Genomic DNA, 21,792 nt, shown 5'->3' with positions numbered 1-21,792 from the left:
GTGGAGAGTTCTGTAGATGTCTATTAGGTCCACTTGGTGCAGAGTTGAGTTCAATTCCTGGCTATCCTTGTTGACTTTCTGTCTCATTGATCTGTCTATTTTTTATGAGGCAAGATACTTGATAGAGACATAAACACCAGGAAGAAAAAAGTTGGGTAATGCCTCAATGTATTATTACAGTACAGCTGTGCCTTAAGTTTTATTTCCAGAGATTTCAGCATTTCCTAATGTCACACTTCTGGACTATATGTTAGGAAAATTTACAACATTTAGAACTGGGGTCTCCCCAAGGATAGTGGGGAAAAAGGCAGAGGGTGGAAATGGCAGGGATGACATAGAAGTAGCAATAGTTTCCGAGAAGTGTAGGGACTAATGGTCAACTCAGCAAGAATATAACTGATATGCCTATTATATGCCCATGCCCATGGTATTGGGATGCCAAAATAATCCCATTCATCAAAAATTTATAATCTACTTGGTGGTAGGGTGACAAACATTGAAACCAGTTTTCCTTCAAAACCAGAGTTACATCTTCTCAACTAATTGTGTATGTATGTTTCATGTTGAGAACATGTCCCTAGGGGTCTGTCTGACAGGGCATACACTGTCTCTTCTATCACTTTTGGTATATTACTATATCCCCCAGAGAAAGAGCTATCAGCAGGAAGCATTTAAAATACCTTCATTGAAATATACCCAATAATTTACTTTCTGTATAACTTCTATTGATCATGAAAACTCTTATGTGATCTGTTTGTTAGGTCTGAGCTTCCTTGGTGATATTGATCAAGTAGATTCCTTTGTGAAAAGTTACATTGATTAGTTTCCTGACAAGCTGTTAAGGCCACTTGCAAAGCTGTCACTGGTGATACTTGCAATCGGAAGAGTGGGGCTCACCCATAATGTCTTTCTGAAGGGAGATTGAATGGAAGATAGATGAATGCAGACAACATTCTCTGTGCTGGGTAACAACTCAGTGATTCATCTCCCAGCTCCTTTTTCTATGGGGAGAAAATTAATATCCAGGCAGTGAACAATTCCTATACCAACAATGATTTGCATGTTTGCTGAAACATCCACATGAAACAGAGAAGGCTAAGAAGAGACAGGTCAGGTCATTTTTAGCCACCTTGTTCAAGCATACCTTTGGCAAAGCCATGATCCTCTGCTCCTCCTCAGAATGGCAACTGCCCAAAACCCCACAGACAGAACTTAAAATCTGGATGGAAGACAATAAATACGCTTTGTCATCAGAAATTCAATGTGAACATGGGAAAGGTTAGAACAATAGGCCTCAGTGCTTTTTGACAAAAGAACACCAAATCGCAAGCACAATGGACAGTTGGCAATGCTAATTTCTTTACAACTAAAATTAATTAATAACTTGTGCACCCAAAAGAGAACAAGAAGCTATATTTAAGTGCTGCCATGTTACAAGAGCTAAGCGAGGGTCTCTAGTGTTGAGGGTACCTGGTAACAGAGTCTGACTCTAGCTGGAGCAGCTTTTCCCAAAACATGTGTTTTAGAATTTATTCCCCTGAAGTGTGCTTCAACAGGGTTCCATGATTGACTAGATTCAAATAACATTTGGAATTCCTATTAGCTTATCTGAGAAATCCCAGATAAAAGAAGTCTCCTTGGCTTACATGGGGTAGATATTGGTTAAGCGAGTTGTCCTTTGGGTCTAACTGATAGAATCATTAACTCAGTCAATGATCATTTCTTTAACTCTGTGTTAAAATAGTTTAGGTTGCTCATCTAAAAAGAATGACTGAGGCCCTAATTCTGTCACCCACTAACAATGTGACCTTGGGCAAGCTAGGTGCTCCCTCTGAGCCCCTGTTTTGAGGATTAAATAAGAGAATATGTGTATAAGTTATTACTCACTTGAAGATAACACATTAACATTGATTATTAATTCTAAAAATGAACTTGTGCTTTCAAAGATGCCTATTTTAATATGTAGAATATTCCTGTTATTAAGGCAATGCCTCTATCTTTAAGAAGGGCGCGATTGTATAAGCTAGGATGCTTAACCAAAGATGGGACAAAGAAACAAAAAACAGATTGCACATCTAAGTAAAAACTGAAAATATTACAGAAAGGGATTATTTTCTTGTTGTTACCCAGCGGACAACAGAAACAGCAAAAATGAAGTCAGAGATGACGAGTTAGTGGTTTTGTTTTTATCATGGGCTTGTTGACTGCTGTAATAGAGGAGACCATGGGAACACTTAATCTTCACCCAATAGGCAAGAAGCCTGAAATTTTCTTCTATGGGTCTGTAGAATTTTGTCTGACACCAACCATCTTGAACTCTACCTTCTGTTACACAAGCACCAGAGGCAGAAAGATCAAAAAGCAAACATTATTTCCCAATGGGCCCTCACCTAGGAAAGCAGTGACTTTTTCTTTTTCCGTTTTTTTTTCAAAAAGAAGGTAATCATACAAATCAACAATTTCTATGATAAATTATCACAGAGAGTTGAGACTAGTAGTTAAATTCCAAATTTATAAAAACTATAAAGTAATTTTACAACCCCTATGCATTACATAAACCTACTACTGTCCTGGGTAAGATCTGCTAAAAAGGCACCTCTGTGTCCACTCCGTAGCTGACAAATCTAAGATTAGTAGTTATTTATGCAAGGTCACATAGATGGTACCAGAACACTTAACTCAAACCTGTGTTATGGACCCACCAAGTCTAGTCCTTTTATTAATCTCTAAAAAGTATAGCAATAACTCAAATTCAGAAGGCAGCAGAAAGAAGAGAGGTTAAAAATTTGCCACAAAACTTCTGGGTTAGAGCCATCTTAACCCTCAGTGGATTAAGTGACAGGTGAGTCACCGGGGAAATGGGTGCAAGGGAGAATCTATCTCAGGAGAAATAAAGGTAAAGTCACCACAATCCAAGACGAATAGCGCTAGGATTCTCCTCTTCCAATTTGGACCTAAGAGCCTCTCCCTTCCCTGAAGTATCCCAGCTCTCGCCCAAATTGACTATGAGCAGAACACTACAACAGACTGTTCTCTGTACATATATGCAACTCCCAAAATATCTGACACCACAGTTTTCAAATAGAGAAATAATAGTTTTACTTGTCTACTTGTTTTATTTTTAAAAATCTTTTTGTCAGATGAAATTTTTTGTCAAGTTACAAAATTAACATGTGTCTACCACAATCTTTAAAACCAGTGAAATAATATAAAACCATGTAAAGAAAATGTTACTCATACTTCTACCCCCAACAAGAGTAACTACTATAGCAGTCTGGTGTCTTTCTACTTAAACTTTTTGTTTTTTTGTTTTGTTTTGTTTTGTTTTATTGAGGCAGAGTTTCACTCTGTCACCCAGGCTGGAGTGCAATGGCAGGATCTCAGCTTGTTGCAACTTCCGCTCCTCCGGGTTCAATCGAATCTCCTGCCTCAGACTCCCGAGTGGCTGGGATTACAGGTGCCCTCCACTGTGCCCAGATAATTTTTGTGGTTTTAGTGGAGATGGGGTTTCACCATGATGGCCAGGCTGGTCTTGAACTCCTGACCTCAAGTAAATCCCAAAGTGCTGGGATTACAGGCATGAGTCACCACTCTCAGCCATATCTTTTTACATTTAAAAAAACATGATATAAGGGATTTGGAGTTGTTATTGTCATTTGATGCCTTTCTCACATGACAATGCAGTATCAACAGTCCTCTGGGTCAATAGAGAGAGGCTTATCCATTTTAGGAAACATTTAATGTTCCATAAGAGGATTATACCAGACTTTATTCAGTAGCTCCCTCATTAATGTACATCCATGTGTTTTTTTTTCTTTTTTTGTATTTGCCTTGACAAATAATGTGATAAACATCCTTGTTTATTAAAGTCCAGCTGTTGTTTCATTAGGATAGATTCCTATAAGAGAGATTTCTGCAACAAAAGCTATGGATATATCTTAAATTTAAGATATGTTGCTACATTACCAAAATAAAACACAGGAGGATTAAAGATTTAAATTTTATACATAAAATAATAAAATCTTAGCAACACAGAAGGGTTACCACCAGCTACTTAAAGCCTCTGATTATAAATCCTAAGTAAATGTGAATCCATATCAAAACAAAGATGAAATTCTATCCTTGAACTAAAATTAGACTTTCAGATGAATTAGGGAGATCGGGAGAGAGAGAGAGAGAGAAAGAGGAGCCCACAAAAACTCAGGCATTCTACTTTAATTATCATACAGTAGAACACAAGATGCAATGAGGTACCGTCATTTTGGGTTTCTGGAATGAAGTGCCAAAATTTTACTTAGATTTATTCTCATTCAAATTTTGCTATATTCCTACAAATCAGCAGATCAGGTGTGGTGATCTGGGCTGGTGTTCCCAAAAAGTGTGTCTGAGGAACAGTCAACGGTTTTGTTCAGTTATCTACAAGGACTTTGCTATTCAGAGTAAGATTTCCAAAGTGAGGGAGAAGCTGAGTCGTTCTAACTTATAGAGGAAAGTCTAAAAGCCTGTATGCGGAAAAGAGAAGGGAGAAAAAGGTGACCAAGCAGATAAGGAGAAACTAGAAAAGAATTGAAAAACCAAAAAAAAAAAAATGCTGTTTTTGCTGGAGAGTGATCAACATGACTTGCTGATTTTTCTACAAAACCTTCAGAATAGTCTACTTTATTTGCTATTCTTTAGAGTCTGACCTGTATTGGTAGAAAGGCAGGAGATGATGGGAGGAATAGGAAGAAGTACCCACTCTGGTCTCAGGGTAGGCAGGAGTTTCCCAAGGGAGACTATCACATTTAGCCAGAGTTTGAAGTGCGGCTCACAAGTTGGATTAAAAATGAAACCACATTCCAGTCTTAAACCCCCAAACCTCTCAATCAATCATAGTTTACAAAGCATCTAAAGAAAGGAAATTTTTGACCAACTGATCAAAGCAGCATTCAGAATGGAACCACTGATTGAATATTGACCTCAGCAGGCACTGTAATTGCATCTTATTGGCAAATCATTACTAGTTTATCTTAGTGATAGAAAGCACAGATTGAAAGTAGAGAAGCACTTACTTCTCTGGGTCAAGTGAATAATTAGCAGGCAAAAATCTCTCTGGCCTTTTAAAACATGGCAGGGGGGTTGGGTAAGGGTGTGATGACTTCCTTGCTGGGAAGATCAGAGGTCAGTTTAGCCGGCCTCGCTATAACTGCGATAACAGTGTCTCCACTATCATCTGAGTCCTCACCTTCTCTTCAAAAATATAATTCTAGTCACATCCTCCACAACAAAACTTCCTTGACATCCCTAACCCTCATCCACCCCCATCTGCCTCTATATGGTTCCAGCGTAGTACAGTGTAGTGGTTAGGAGTTCAGGTTCACGCTATGTAAAATATTCCCTTTTAATCTTCACAACCACTCAGTGAAGTGAATATTAATAATATCACCACTCTCACTGCTTCTGTGCTTTTTGGGTAAGATCAAGTGTCGTAATATCACTATCCTAGAGATGAAGAAATTAGTGCATAGAATTGGCTGAAATTAAAAATAAACGTGACAAAAATAAATAGATACAGAAGTTCAAATACACCTTATAACCCCAGTAGGTAAAGATGTACTTTCTGAGAAATATGCAGTAAACTTTGCCATCTGCTTCTTATAGAAATTGGCAAACTTTTTCTGTCAAGGGTCAGATAGTAAATATTTTAGGCTTTGCACATCAAATGGTCTCTGTCATAACTAATCAGCTCTGCTGCTGTAGGGCAAAAGCAACCCTAGACAATAACTAAATGAATGGGCATGGCTGCATTCTAATAAAACTTCACTTGCAAAATCAGGTGAGAGGCCAGATGGGACCCATAGCCATAGTTTGCTGACCCTGTTCTAGATAATAGACTCCTTCCAGGCTCAGCATTATTTCCAACAGGTATTATATTAAGTCTCTAGCAAATGCAGTCTGATTCCAGAATGTAAGGTAGTCATGACCTTCAATAGGAATCAAGACCATCTTCTGCTCCTCCCCCAAGCATTAACTATCTCTGCTAGATGATTGTTCAGCCACAGCTCAAACATCTCTAGTAACAGAAAGCTCATGCCTGCACAATTTACTCATTTTCAGTAAGGGACAGATGAAGATTTGGAGCACTTTTGTATTAAGATTTCTGTTTGTTTGATTCATAAAACACTAAATTTATAACTTCCCAAATATTGAAATCTTAATAAAGTGAACACCTTCTGTCCAAGAAGGCACTTGAAATTTTTTTTCTACTAAGCAGGCTTGTGTGGAGTATCCTAAAAATATTCGTACCAGTGAACATATGAATGTTCAGACTTTAAAATAAACTCTCACCCAGCTGGAAGGATTAGTAACACTGATTTTATTTGCATTGCTCCAGTGAAAAAGCATGTATGAAATACATATGCATGCATATGGCAGGTATGCCTACTCAGACATTTTTTCTATCGTTTCCTTAGAATAAGGAAGGAGCACATCTGACAACTTTTGCTGAAACTCAAGTGCTAGATCAGCTCTTAGAAATGTTACTAGTGTGAAAGGCTGTATGATGAATATATTTTTATTTGGTCACATATAATAATGATGATTTGCATTTATATATTGCTTTGTAAACTTTTAAGTCACTTTAATTTATATTATTTTTATATATCCTCCTTGTATAAAAGAGATATGGTAAGCAATTTTATCCCCACTTCATAGATCAGGAAACAGAAACCCAAAAGGGTGTTTTTGCCCAAGGACACAAGATAAGTAAAGGGTAGTACTGTAAATAAAACACGTCACCTGATCTCTAACTACTAGCCATTCCCATTAGACAAAACTATCTCTCTCCTGACAATATAGATTAAACATGATGAATGCTGCTAGAGTTCTGATAATACAGGCTTGGGTTCTAATCAAGGCTGGAAAGAACAGCAAGTCTCTCAAGCTAGCTCAGATGAAAGATGGAATGTATGTAAAAGAAACATTTGGGCCAGGTGCGGTGACTCATGCCTGTAATCCCAGCACTTTGGGAGGCCGAGGTGGGCAGATCACGAGGTCAGGAGATCGAGACCATCCTGGATAACACAGTGAAACCCCATCTCTACTAAAAACACAAAATATTAGCCTGGGCCTGGTGGTGGGCCCCTGTAGTCCCAGCTACTCAGGAGGCTGAGGCAGGAGAATGGCGTGAACCCGGGAGGCGGAGCTTGCAGTGAGCCAAGATCGCACCACTGTACTCCAGCCTGGGTGTCACAGTGAGACTCCATCTCAAAAAAATAAAAATAAAAAAATAAAAATAAAAAAAGAGAACCATTTGCAGCACAAAAGCCATAGGGGCATGCAGGTTTTATAGACATGAAAATTCTCAGTAACAGAAGAATCTTCCTCCATCTCTCAGGGTGGCCTCTCCCATTTCTGCTTCTTGGCCTTCTCTATCTCTCACCCACCAGCCACTTCTTAAAAATGGCTTGACCTGGCCACCAGCCACTGACCTGAATCTATAGGCTCTTCTGCCCAGGCTCTCCTTCTACGACAATTGCCTCTAATTATCCTATGGGACACATAACCTGGACTTTGGTCACATCTTTCATGGTGAAGGGTTGAGCATGAGGTTTATCCTGCATGTCCTTACAGAGGCTGTGGGCAGGTTCAGCAAATTGACCTTCTTCATGGGGTTTTTGAAAAAAGTAAATGAAATGTTCCAAGTAAGGCACTTACAACAAGAATAACAATAGCCTGAGACACAGCAAAAGGCCAATAAATAATAGTTACTCCAGTCAAGTTCCACCAAATATTTATTTTACTTACATGAATTCAACCATGGGAATCTTGCACTGGAATGGAGGTGTCCAGGGAACACAGAGGCAGACTATAACAAAGATGGAAGAAACTTGTTAATCACTCCAAGAAAACAGCTGGTAATAGCCAAACCCCTTTTAAAATTCGCTCCTCCCACCCCCTCCCCTGACCTCAATAGGAATAACTGAAAGTAATTAAGAGTGGATGGTGAAATGGAAAGGATATTTAGGGTATGTGTGCCTATAAAAGTTGGGTTAATGGCCACCAGATGTGAAGCTCTCTACTTCTTCCACCTCCTCTTGATTTCTCCATACCTGTGTTGACCCATCCTTATTGGATATCAAAGAAAGAGCTCTAACCTTTAACCACTTCCTAGTGTCTGGCACACATTTAAAATAAGTGTATATTCAATGAAAAACAATAAAATGAATGAATGGACAAACAAAAGGGAAGTCCAGGGCTCTCTGCCATCATTGTATAGGATGCCTGCAGGAAACTTTCAGTCATTCTGTCTCTAGAAAACCTGAAAGTATGAGGGAGTTGACACCCCACAAGACCATCCTTATCCAATGAGGCACAGAAGCTGGTGGGAAGATAAACCTCCCCTCTGAGGTGCATTCCTCATGGCTCCTCTGTGAATCTCTAAGGGATCCACTCCAGTTGTTCACAATAGTGAACAGCTTGACAATCACCTTTACTTAACTTTTCCTCCTTTCCTTCCACTCCAACAATGCCCCACTCTTGTTCTTTGAGAACACTTCTCAAAATAAACCAACTGCATGGAAACAGCTGTGCCACGCTCTGTTTTTGTTTGTTTGATTGAGGCTTTTTTATGGGGGGCACTGTCGGGGGTGAGGGGATGGGATATATAACACACTTATGAAATTATTTGCTTGAATTTTCTCCTCTCAGTATATAGTCTCCCTGGGTATTTCATTCTCTCCTGTGGATTTACCACCACCTACTTTCCGTTGGTTTCCAAATCTATAGCTGTAGCCAAGACCGCCTTGCTGAGTCTTAGACAAGTCAACTAGGTTTTACACAAGAAATTTGACTTCAATATGTGTAAAAGTGAATGTTCCAACTCACCACCTACAGTTTTCCTTCTGCTATATTACACATTTCTATCCAAGGTATCATCATAAAGCTTATTATTTGGACTAAAAAATGCATACATGCTTGAATTTTCATTCTCCCCTGTATTGACTGTACTGTTCCAGTAGTGAGCTCAGGCTGGAGAGAGAAAATGAGCTGCAATTGCAATAGACCAGTCTAAGGTTCCAGTACTAGCAAGAGAGAACACAGGCATATTTGACATAGATTTGGGGGATAAATGTGCCTGCAAATGGGTAGAACAAAGAAAACTAAGAGAGTACTTACATGGATTTTTTCCTACTCACATAGCAAGATCATGGTTGAGATAGGCTGGAATCCCGGATTGCTGACTACTCTCTGGTCCAATATTCTTTTCACTATACAATTCTGTTTTGTTCTGAATTTTTTAAAGTTTTTTTTCCTGGAACTTTTAGAAGAAGCTCAAGGTAGCTACGGAGCTACCCTTTTGGAGTAGCAATTATTTCAAAGTACAATCCAGTTAAAACCCATTAGATTGAAAAAAAAGCTGGTCAAGGAAGCAGAGAGCAGGACCCATCAAATCTGTAGAATGGAGCTATGAACTAAACTGTTTACAGCCCCTCGTGAAAACCAACTGTAATTCTTGCCCTTGAGCTCCAAAAGACGCCCTCATATCCTACCAATACTGTTTATTTCCTTTCTTTGCAATCAAAGCTGAAAATCAAAGAGGCCTCTTAAATCCTGACCTATTATATTTCAAAATCCCATAGTTTCTTTATATGACATTCAAATTGAAAGTTTTGTAAGGTGCTAATTACAGCTAGACATTTATTTTGTTTGTGTGATTTTATCTAACTTGTGGCCTGTAAAATTATCCTACATATGGATAGCAAACGGCAAATATTAATCTTTGTGCATATAACAATAATGAATATATAATAGACACCACCTACATAATAAATATGTTGAAATGTATAAGGTGTACAGCTCATATGAATTCTAACAACTCTTCAATTATTTCATGGAAATCTTCATAATGAGAGAGTTAAATTATTTGAGTTGAGACTTTTTTCCAATTGGACTATTTATCTTTTTTAGAATAGGGTACACATCTTCCAACCCCTCTAATGTTCATAAAAATCATCCAATAACATATTGGGATACATTATTTCTTATAACACCTTTGGACAACTTTCAACTTGGGCTGTTTTAGCTAAAATGCAGCTTAAGTTATTTTAATAGAGAAGGGTAACTTACCATTGGAGCAGTTAACTGTTACTCAATTTGTCATAATTTGGATAATTGGGAAAGTCTTTAGCATATTTTAAAGGAAAAGAACATTTTAAACAAATTAGTAGCAAAACTAACATATAAATATGCTAACTGCAAGGAACTACTACCTATTAGGTGAGTTATTAAAATATGATTGCATGTGCTATCCCCAAGTTAGCACTTACAGAATTTGATAACATTAATATTCTATATTTAAAGTACTATGCTTAGCACTTTGCAATTTATAACATGATATAATATTATAGTGATATTAATAGAAGTTAAAATGTGTTTAATGCTAAGTGCTTTACATGATACGTCATTAGATCCTCAAAACCACTTCATGAAGTATGTTTATGATTATCTGTAAATTATAAATGAGGAAACTACAGCTAAGAGAAGGTGAGAAACTTACTCACATCTGCCAATTACAAATGTATAAACCCTTTAACTTAACAATCCCACTTCTGGGATACTTTCCTACTGATACTTACAAACATGTAAAATTACTTATGTATAAGACCATTTACCTCCATGCTGTTTGTAATAGAGGAGACTAGAAACAGTACTGTGTTCATAAATAGGTTAAATAAATTATAATATATGCATATAGCTATATCATACAACTGGGAAAAATAAAAACAATAAAGGGGCCTTCCACGTGCACATAGAGAATGGTCTTCAGGATAAATTTTTAAGTAAAAAAAGAAAAGTACAATACGATGTATATGATGTATAAAATGTATACACCTTTTATGTAAAATATGAATTTCTATTTTTTGTCTTCAATTTCATAAGTCTGGAATATACGTAAGAAACTAAGAACAGTGGGTACCTATGGGTGCATGTCACAGAGAGGGGGTGATGGGGGAACCAGGCAGATATATGATAAAGTTAAGACAAAGATGTGTCACTGTTTGAAATTTTATAATAAATTTATTGGTTTTTAACACATATGAGTGTATTACCTGGCAAAATTTGCATGAAAAAGGAAAGGAAATAAGAAATGGAGTGGGGTAAGATAGGCAGGGTAAGCAGGAGATAAATTCCCCAAAATGACACAGCCAGCAAGGACCACAGCCAGGTTTCAAACCCTGCAAGTCACCCTAAAGCCCTGCTTTCAAGTACTGTCAAATAGTGACTCTGAGTTCTCACAATAACTCCATTAGATAGCATAAAAGAACAAACAACCTGAAAAAAAGGTGTTCTCAAGATTACACAAACATTAAAACTGCAAGTTCCATATTATTCCTACTGCACCACAGCCACAATAATGAACCTGACAATTATACTGTAAAAATGCTATAAAATTTTGACTTGGTACTAATTCCAACTCACTTTCCCTTCAGTATGTTTATTTCACAAGTTTAATTGTAGAAGACCAAAAATAAGCAAGGGGTTTTTTTAAGGAAGTGTTGAAACAGACAGTCTGTATATTAGTTTCCTGTTGCTGCTGTAACAAATACCCCAACCTCAGTGGCTAAAGCAACACCAATTTATTATCTTACACTTCTGAAGCCCAACACAGATCTCAACAGGCTGAAATCAAGGTGTCAGCAGGGATACATTCCTTCCTGGAATCTTTAGAAGAGGCTCTAAAGGGTTCTCAAGAAATCCCTTTCTTGTCTTTTTCATTTTCTAGAGTCTGCTCAGGTTGCTTGGATCATGGCCCCTTCTTCCATCTGCATTGCCAGCAAGGGCAAGTCAGGTCATTCTCACATCATTCTGACCTGTTTCTATCTTCATATCTCTTTCTCTGATTCTCTCTTCTGCCTCCCTTTTCCATTTTTAAGCCCTTGTGATGACATTGAGCGTTTCTAGTTAATTCAGGATAATTGCCTTATCTGAAGTCAGCTGATTAACAACCTTAATTCCCCTTTGCCATTTAAGATAACATATTCACAGGTTGCAGGGATTAGGACATGGGCATCTTGGGACCATGAGTCAGCCTGCTACAGCCCCTTATGCAACTTGAAGGAGAGAAGCATGTCCGCATTGAGCAGTGTATTTTATGGGATGTTAGTGGTTAAAACTTAAAAGTAACAGCATGTTCCCTTGTCAAATATGTTTGGGGAAACTGGTTTAAACCAAAACCAGGTTGCTGTACTATAGGACTGCAAAATTGTTGATATGTTAATGTGTATGGTGAATCGCCAAGAGTTTATTTTCTGAAAATATTTGATGTGGCATTCCCCTTAATAAATTTCCAAATATTGGCCCTTTCTAAAAATTTTAGAATAAAATGTTAAACATATAATTTTTTTCTTTTAATACATGGCTGTATTTTCTTTGCTGAAATTGTATTAGATGTTTGCATTTTCATTTTTAAGTAAGGCTAGGTTGTGGCTTTCTTTTGGGGTGTAATTTCCATTTGGTTTTGGTATTTTTTTCAAAGGAATTTGGGATCTTTGGCTTCTTGAAAATATTCTTGCATTATCTGGATAATTTAGGTGTTAGCTGCCCTTAACACCTAAATTCAAAAAAGAGTGCCCTATAAAACCATTCAGCCAAGGTATCATTTTTAAATTTTTATTCATTAATTTTATATATATATATAATTATATAATTATATTATATATAACAACATCTAATTTATATATATTAAAATTAATAGACTTCATTTTTAGAGTAATTTTAGGTTTAGAGAAAATTGAAGAGACAGTACATTGAGTTCCCATAGGCCCCTTCACTCCCAACTTCACTCCCCTATACAATTTTCCCTATTATTAACATCTTGCATTACTGTGGCATATTTGTTTCAACTGATGAGCCAATATTGATACATCATCATTAACTAAAGTTTGTAGTTCATATTAGGGTTCATTCTTGGTGGTGTATATTCTAATGGTTTTGTCAAATGTATTAATGACATGTACCCACCATTATAGTATCATACAGAATAGTTTCACTGCCCTAAAAATCCAGGGCTCCACCTGTTCATTCTCCCCTCCCCTCCCTCTGCACAAGCCCGTGACAAATGCTGATATTTTGACTGTCCTCATAGTTTTGCCTTTTCCAGGTTGTCACGTAATTGTAATCATACAGTACATAGCCTTTTCAGATTGGCTTATTTCACTTAACAATATGTACTAATGTTCCTGCACATTTTTAGTAGCTTGGTAGCTTATTTCATTTCATTGCAAAGTAATATTGCGTTGTATGGGCTTGCCTTCATTTGTTTATTATTTTGTTTATTGAAGGACATCTTGATCATTTCTGTGTTTTGACAGTTACAAATAAAGCTATGTAGACACTAATGTACAGGTTTTTGTGTGGACATAAATTATCTATTCATTTGGCTAAATATCCAAAACAGCAGTTGCTGATTGTATTGTAAGAATATGTTGAGTTTCGAAAAAACTGCCAAACTGTTTTCTAAAGTGGCTGCAGCATTTTGCATTCCCACCAGGAATGAATGAGAGCTTTTGTTGCTCCACATCGTCCTCATCATTTGTCAGTGTTTTGGATTTTAGCCATTCTAATTTATAGGTGAGTAGTGGTATCTCACTATCCTTTTAATTTGTAGGTCCATAGTAAACTATAATGGTAAGCATCTCTTTGTATGCTCATTTGCCACCTGCATATCTTTTTTGGTGAGATACCTGTTCAGGTCTTTTGCTCATTTTTAAAGTTGGCTGTTTTCTTGTTGTTGAATCTTAAGAGTTCTTTATATTTTGGATACTAGTCCTTTATTAGATATGTTTTTTGCAAATATATCCTCCCATTCTGTAGTTTGTCATTTCATTCCCTTGACAGTGTGCTTGTAGAGCAATTTTTAATTTTAATGAAGTAAGTCCAACTTACCAATTTTTTTGATGGATCACAATTGATTGATCACAATGTTGTTTTATGGATCACTAAGAAATCAGTGCCAAACCCAAGGTCACCTAGATTTTTTTGTTGCCTTCTAGGAGTTTTATAGTACTGTAGTTCACATTTAGGTCCATAATTTATTTGAAACTAATTTCTGCAAAAACTGTAAGATCTGCGTCTAGATTCATTTTTTAGCATGTGATGTTCAGTTGTTCCAACATCATTTGTTGAAAAGACTATTATTCCTTCATTGAATTGTCTTTGCTCTTTTGTCAAAGATCAGTTGACTACCTTTGTGTAGATCTATTTCTGGGTACTCTATTTTGTTCTATTAACATATTTGTCTCTGTTTTCACCAATACCACAGTGTCTTGATTACTCTATCTTTATAGTATGCCTTGAAGTTGGCTAGTGTCAGACCTCAAATTTTGTTCTTCTTCAATATTTTTTTGGCTATTTTGGGTCTTTTTTATAATCTGCTTGTTGACAACCATAAAATGATTTGCTGGTACTTTGGTTGGTACTGTATTGAATATATTGATTTATTTGGGAAGAACAGACATCTTGATGATGTTAAGTCTTCCTATTCATGTATATGTAATATATGTTCATTTATTTAAATATTCATTAATTTTTTCATCAAAGTTTTGTCATTTTCTTCATATAGATCTTGTATACATTTTTTTAGATTTATACCTAAGTGTTTCATTTTCTTTTTTAGTGCTAATGTAAATGGTATTGTGTTTTTAATTCAAATCCTGTTGCTTGCTGGTATATAGGAAATCAGTTGACTTTTGTATAGTAGCCTTGTATCCTGCAACATTTCTATAAGTGCTTAATAGCTCCAGGAGTTATTTATTTATTTATTTATTCTTTGAAATTTTCTACATAGACAATTGTGTCATCTGCTAACAAAGAAGGCTTAATTTCTTTCTTCAAATCTTTATATATTTTATTTCCATTTCTTGTCTTATTGCATTAGCTAGGGGTTCCAATATGATGCTGAACAAGAGTGGTGAAAGCAGACATTATTACCTTGTTCCTGATCTTAGAAGGATACCATCTATTTTCTCACCATTATGATGTTAGCTATTGTTTTTTGTATAGAATTCTTTATGAAGTTGAGGAAGTTCCTGTTTATTCCTAGTTTACTGCGAGTTTTCATGATGAATGAGTGTTGGATTTTGTCAAACTTTTTTTCTGCAACTACTTATTTGATTTAACTGATTATATAATTTTTCTTCTTTGGCCTATTGATGTAATAGATTATATTCATTGATTTTTGAATGTTGAACTAGACTTTTATACCTAGAATAAATCCCACTTGGCTATGTGCATAATTCTTTATATTGTTAAATATGATTGGCTAGTACCTTATTGAAGATTTTTGCATCGATGTTTATGAGAGATATTAGTTTTTAGTTTCCTCTTTTTGTAATGTTTTTGTCTAGTTTTGGTATTATGTTAATGCTGTGTCATAGAACGTGTTAGGAAATATTCCTTCTATTTTCTGGAAGAAACTGTAAAAACATAGTAGCATTTCTTCCTTAACTGTTTGGGTTCACTAGTGAATACATGCAGGTCTGGTGCTATCTGTTTTGGAAAGTTATTAATTATTGATTCAATTTGGTTATAGATATGTGCTTATTTAGATAATCTGTTTGTCCTTGTGTGAGATTTGGTTATGTCATTCATGAAGTTGGTTCATTTTCTCTAGGCTATCAAATTTACATACAGAGTTATTCATAATCCTGATATCTTTTTAAAGAGTAGATCTTTGACAAATATTTACATTTATTTTCTGGTTACTGGAATAGTGTGGATGCTTCCTTGATTTACCTTTGTTGAGCCAATTTTAACAACTCATCTTCTTAGGAAGTTATTATTTTGATCTATATTTTTAAATGTATTGACATAATGTTGCACGAAATATTTCTTCTAGCTCATCTAATCTCTTAACATTTATATTTCTAACTTCTGTTTTATTTTAAAAGTTGTAGTTCTCTTTCTTCTTGTCTCTTCTTTTAAATACTTTCAAGGAAGAGGGGGTAACTTTAATGCTCTGAAGAAGTTTTTGGTTATTAATTGCATTTTGTTTTCTAATTTATTAAATTCAGTTGTTATTATCATTAGTTATCTAATAATTTTACTTGGATTGTGTTGGTGTTATCTTTAGTTTCATAAGTTAAATATTTAATTTATTTAAATTTTTTACATCTTTCTTGTTTAATAACCAAAATATCCACAATGAGGCTACATACTTTTGTAAATGATTTGTAACCTTGGGTTTGAGTTGCTCTAAGGTTTGTATGTTTTAGAATTTCTTAAGATTTTCTTTATGGTAATATGATAAATATTGACAAATGTTTCCATAATAAAAAAGAACATGTATTTGCTATTTGCTATAGATTATACAGTTTTACATATGTTTATTACATGTGCTGGTTAATAGTTTCCATTTCTTACTTTGCTCTCTTCACTTTCACTACATTTAAAGATCTAATTCTCTTCACTTTCCAGAAACAACTTTTAGAGATTTTTTACTTCAGAAGTCTAAACCCAGAGGATCTAGACATATGACCAATCATATTAGATTTTCAAAGTTTGTCCTGGCTGCCTTTCTCAGATGGAAGAATGTGTGATTGTTCTAATGGCCATTGGCAGTTTCCTGTCAAGGGAACACAGACTGTTTACTGTATAAACGAGTTGCTGGGACACACTGAATTTTCTGGGTTAGAATTTCATCTCCACACAACATAAACAGCAAAGCAGAAAAAAGGGAAAAATTATTTTCTTCTGTGTTTCCAAGGAATGAGATCTCAAAGGCTATAATGTAGCCATCCCATGAAACAGCCAATAAACACTCAACAGCCAACATCTCATCTAGATTCATTCTCTGTCATATCCTCATCAACCTACTACTCTGCATCCCACCATCATCTCTGGTCTGTCTCAAGGCCCAATTAATTCAGACCAGAGCCCATGTAAGAACTTCCTAACTGATGGTTCTGCTTTCTATCTCTGTTCCTTCCTGTCATTTAACCGCAATAATCTATATTCCTAAAGCACTACTCTGAGAACAGCGTTCCCTTAAAATCTCCCTACACGATGAAGCCAAAACTTCTTAGACACTAGATTTCTTTGATAATAGGACCAGCCCTCCTTCCCAGCCTTCTCAACCTACCCCTTTCCATCAACCCTCATGATATCCCGGTCATAAACTCATGAACTGCATACTCATTTTTTACTTTCTCATCATGAAACATTGTTAAGCCGAAAATCTTTTGTTTCCTACATTAAAAATTGGGATACCTAAAGTCATGGTTCCATAAGTACCTTGTGATGTACTAGGCATTGTAGCAAATGTTCTACATGTATTATTTTCACTTAATCTTCACAACATTTCGATGAGATAGGCATTGTTATTGTCACTGGCCATTAAACACACAAGGACATGGACACTTAGAGCAGCAAAGTCTGAATCCAATGTATATTGGGTTAAGCATTATGCTGTACTCTTCCTTAATTACCCTGCCAGGACCAAGAGAATCCTTGCAGCCTAGACTAATCACTCACATAAAATGGGCACTCATTATATAGTGAATAAATGGTTGAATGACTAAGGAAATGTGAAAAGATATCTTAAAATGCTTTAGAAATGGTAAATTACTATGCAAATATTATATGTCATCCACAAAATCACTATCATTAAGCTGCTTTTGTGATGAAAGTTGATACCTTTTTTCATTTATTTCTATGCCTTGTATTAATATTTGCAAAGTGAAAACATTGATCTAGGTTTTTGTCAATTGTTTTTCCTCCAAAGCCAAGCAGAAACTTCATCTTCCATCATGTGAATACCTCGTCCAATTGGCAAATATTGACAGTAAGAAAACATCATGTTGAAATTAGCCTTCTATTCTTGTATATTATTGAAAAATCAGAAGTACAAGACCAAAGGTTGCAGAGGAGCTGTGTGTGCACACCTGTGTGTGTGTGTGTGTGTGAGTGTGTGTGTGCGCGCGCATTTGCCCAACGTTTTCAAACATTTAGTTTTACTACATTTCCTCTTTCTGACCTGGTACAATCTCAGACTGCATACAAGCAGCAGATGTCAGTGTTGTGCAACTTTCAGGCTGACTGCTTGCAGAGGCAAGCTGTTCTTTGTCGCTTAGAGACAGAATCAACAGTCATCTGTACCCACAAACAAACACCCTTAGGTGCTAGGTAAATCGTAGGCGTCCCCCACAAAGAAACTGTAATTTGAGAAATTACACAACAACTTATCAAGATGTAGCTGTGATTCAAAGGTTGCAGAGGATGGGCACAGGATAAATAGTGGAACCTATCGCATTTTGCTGGCCCAGAAGGAGATAGGGACACCCAGAAAGCACTGGTTTGGCTCCTTTTTCACAACTGTTGTGAGCCAGAGCAAAGGAAGGTCAGACTAAATCAGCCTTGTTTGATGAAAGAACAGTGCTTCCTATTTGCAAACCATGTGGTCAGATGGCCAAACTCCTAATATGTCCTCAAAGCCCAACATAATCTGGTTCCTGACTGATTCTATAGCTTTCTTGGGAGCCACTCTGTCTCCTTTCTCTCCGCTGCAGTCACTGCATTCTTCCCAGCTCACAGGCTCTGCTTGTAATGCTCTTGCCACACGCCCCTGTCTCTCCTTGAGTGTCTACTCTTCAGATCTCAGCTCAAATGCCCCTTTATCCTGAAAAGTCAGGCTCCATACATTAGGTCTTTCTTTTATGGTCCCACAGTACCCTCCATAGACTTATCACAACTTTCAATTATATATGTGTCTGATTGTTTAATTAATATCTGCACCCAGCTCCAATAAAAGTGCCAATTCCATAAAGGTAGATTATGTGACTTTTTTGCCCATTACTGTTTCCCTAGTACCTAGCATGGTACACGGCATATGGAAGATTCTCAATACATAAATGTTAAGTTAAAAAAAAAAGTTAAAAGGTGAATGAATGGATAAATAAGTAGATTGGTGAATGAACAAATATGTGAATTGATTCCATCTACTCTTCCTCTGAATAGACAACGATGTACCAGTGAGTGAATACAAGGCAGACTGGACTAAGAAGAGGAGAGTATCTCAAATACCTGGAAACAGAGTGATCACTATTGTTCCAGGATTCTGAGAATAACTCAGCAGGTTGAGAGATTGACCTGCACAAATGGATTCTGACTTGGGCCTACATTCTGGTGGCAGAGCTTGAGTTCTCCCCTGCAGCAATGAATTTCTGTCTAGCACTTCTGAATGCAACCATCGCACACTGGTCTTGTATCAGTAAAGAAAGGGGATCAGGTTGCGAATATGTGAGGACTACAGGCCTTTCTTCAGAATAATGTATTTGGAATGTATCATGTGAAAGAGAAGAGCTTGTAGACAAAGAGAGAGATAAATGGGTTGAATTTTTTCTTTTACAGTATATACCCAAAGAGAAGAATCTGGCTATTTTTCTTTCTTCCACAAGATGGGGCAATCGGAATGAATTTAACTACAAAGGAGGACTCACCAGTAAATGTCTTTTCCATGTTAAACAGCACTATTCGGTCAACCAGAAAAATGGAGCTGGTTTTGAACTTGTTTATGCAACTGTGTAGCATTTCCTGAAAACAGTAGGCCTGGGATAGACAACAGTTAGACTGGAGGGGAAACCCTAGGGCACATGTCCACTCCATATTAGAGTCAAAGGGGTGCTGGCCAGCTTCCAGAACCCCCAGCATTCCAGCCGCAGGGAGTTGTAAGGGTCTCTGGCTCAGAAACAGGTGCTGCAAAATTGACCAAATTTACCATGCAGAAACATTTCCTCACATTAGAAGGAAATTCTAGATGAGATATAATGATGTCTACTTTGAACTAAATTATTGTAATATAATCAATCACGGTGTACAAATTCTAGTTCTTAATATCTTAGTCTGCTGCTTACAGTCTGCAAGATGATTTCATTCAGTGGAATATTCCACAATGCATTAAATCAGGCCCTATATAAAATAATTATGACACTAGAGTTTTATTATTCTACCTATGACCTATTTGCAAATAGGTCCGTGTCTCACAGGGTCCCACTGAATCACATTGTTCTGGAGAAAAGAATGCCTCTTCCTGAAGTTCTCTCGCCTGTAACTCACCCTCTCATTGGCTCAGACGGGGTTAAGGGTCCATCCCTGAACCAATCTCAGCTGGGAAGATAGGCGTGGCTTATTGCCTTAACCCAATCAGAATCCCTATGCTGAAGCCAATTGCACTCGAACCCTCCTTGCTAAGAGTGGGAGAGCTGTGCATTATACAAAAAGAAAGCCAGGAGAAGGAAAAAATGGGGAGATCATAAAATATACCTATATTTTTTGGAGTTTAACAAATTATAAAACATCGTCTCTTTTAAGTTTATAAAAATTTATGAGAGTCCTAGGCCAATCCTGGTTGATACACAATTATTTTTAAAAAGCAATAAACCATTGTAAAATATTCTGAAGAAGGCCTTAGGCATTAGCTTTAGAAAACTTAAAAACTAAATTCATAGATATTACACGAGCTACACTTGGTGCCTAAAAAGCAGAGGATTGCTCAGTAACCCTGGAGAATTCAGACATTTAGAGCAGGCAAGTGTTAAGAGGTGGGAAAAAATACCAAGAACAAAAACATCCACTTAGGTTGGAAACTTGCTAGATCCTTTATATAAACACCGTCAAGAAGTACTATCCAATAAAACCTCCGAGGGCATTCTGTCTCCTCAACCACTAATTTTTTCAAGCCCCTCTGTCCTCATTACTAAAAGCATTTGGAGTGATAGGACCTCCCTATCTCACAAGGTTTTGTGACAAGTAAAGGCAAGAATGTGCATAAAAGGCATTGTTAATGTAAATGCTCACAAATGTAAGAATTATATTGCTGAGAATTTTATGCATAGTTTTTAAGATGCTGTAGAAAAAAAAAAAAAGACATATCTACCAAAAAACAGGTTCTACATTGACCTTAACAAATGAGTGGATGTCAATTACATATAGCTCCCTTGCACCAACCTCCTATTTTCCCACTTCATTAATCTCAAATCTCTCAGATGTTCGCCTAATGCATTCCACATAGTACACTCTGAACTTCTTGCACAACCCAAATAGTATACATGGATCCATATGCCTGTTTTCAGGATTGGCTAATTGGCCTCATTTGCACAAGAAACTATTAAGAACTCTCTAGTAAAAGTCGAAAATGTTGCCACACTTTGCTAAAGAGCTAAAGGTTCTGAAATGCAATGCCTGTCACCACTTTATGATAGAGCTGAATCTGAGAGAAAAAACTCTTACAAACCCTTATTGAAGCCCAACGGACACAGTCTTAGGAACAACTGGTACCAGGGACTCCAACGCCACCCAGATTCTCTCTTTTCCCCAACTCTGTTTCTCTGCTTGCTGGCTTCATTCTTTCCATGCAAACCAGCTTTCTCAACACAGTGAAAAACACGGCTGTCTAAGCTTCCATGGCTGTAAACTTCTGTCTCCTATTTCCAATTTGAAAAATTTGGGGAAGAGATTGGCCTACATTGGGTTGGATGTCCAACCCTTTATCAATCAATCATGTCCAGGGTATAAGATCTGATCAATGCATTGTAACTGTAAACAAATATGTATAGTTGGGAATATAGGAGCTCCACCCCCCAAAAAAGGGCCTAGTTTTACAAAATAAACGAATACTTTGTCCTGGTAGTGGTTGTCCTGGGTAGGCAAAAGATTAGTGTCCACACAAAAAGGCAGAGTTAGTAAAGACATGAGTCTGCCCCTGTAAAACAGGACCAGTCAAAAATTTCCCCAGGTCTGAGATTTGTTTACTCTATA

The 21,792-nt window shown here is 36.8% G+C and overlaps 1 protein-coding gene across 1 annotated transcript in view; it reads right to left on the bottom strand.

The window, feature by feature from the left end:
* Positions 1–21,792, bottom strand: part of LOC105545638 (chromosome unknown open reading frame, human C16orf97) — a 49,377-nt gene that overhangs the window by 26,679 nt on the left and 906 nt on the right. The window contains 1 exon segment of the mRNA XM_011988654.1: positions 7,786–7,846. Coding sequence (XP_011844044.1) covers positions 7,786–7,846 — 61 coding nt within the window.

The sequence above is a fragment of the Mandrillus leucophaeus genome, unplaced genomic scaffold, assembly GCF_000951045.1.
Source record: "Mandrillus leucophaeus isolate KB7577 unplaced genomic scaffold, Mleu.le_1.0 Scaffold333, whole genome shotgun sequence".
NCBI lineage: Eukaryota > Metazoa > Chordata > Mammalia > Primates > Cercopithecidae > Mandrillus > Mandrillus leucophaeus.
The sequence above is the reverse complement of the archived record's forward strand: the minus strand, read 5'-3'. Positions and strand labels throughout refer to the sequence as shown.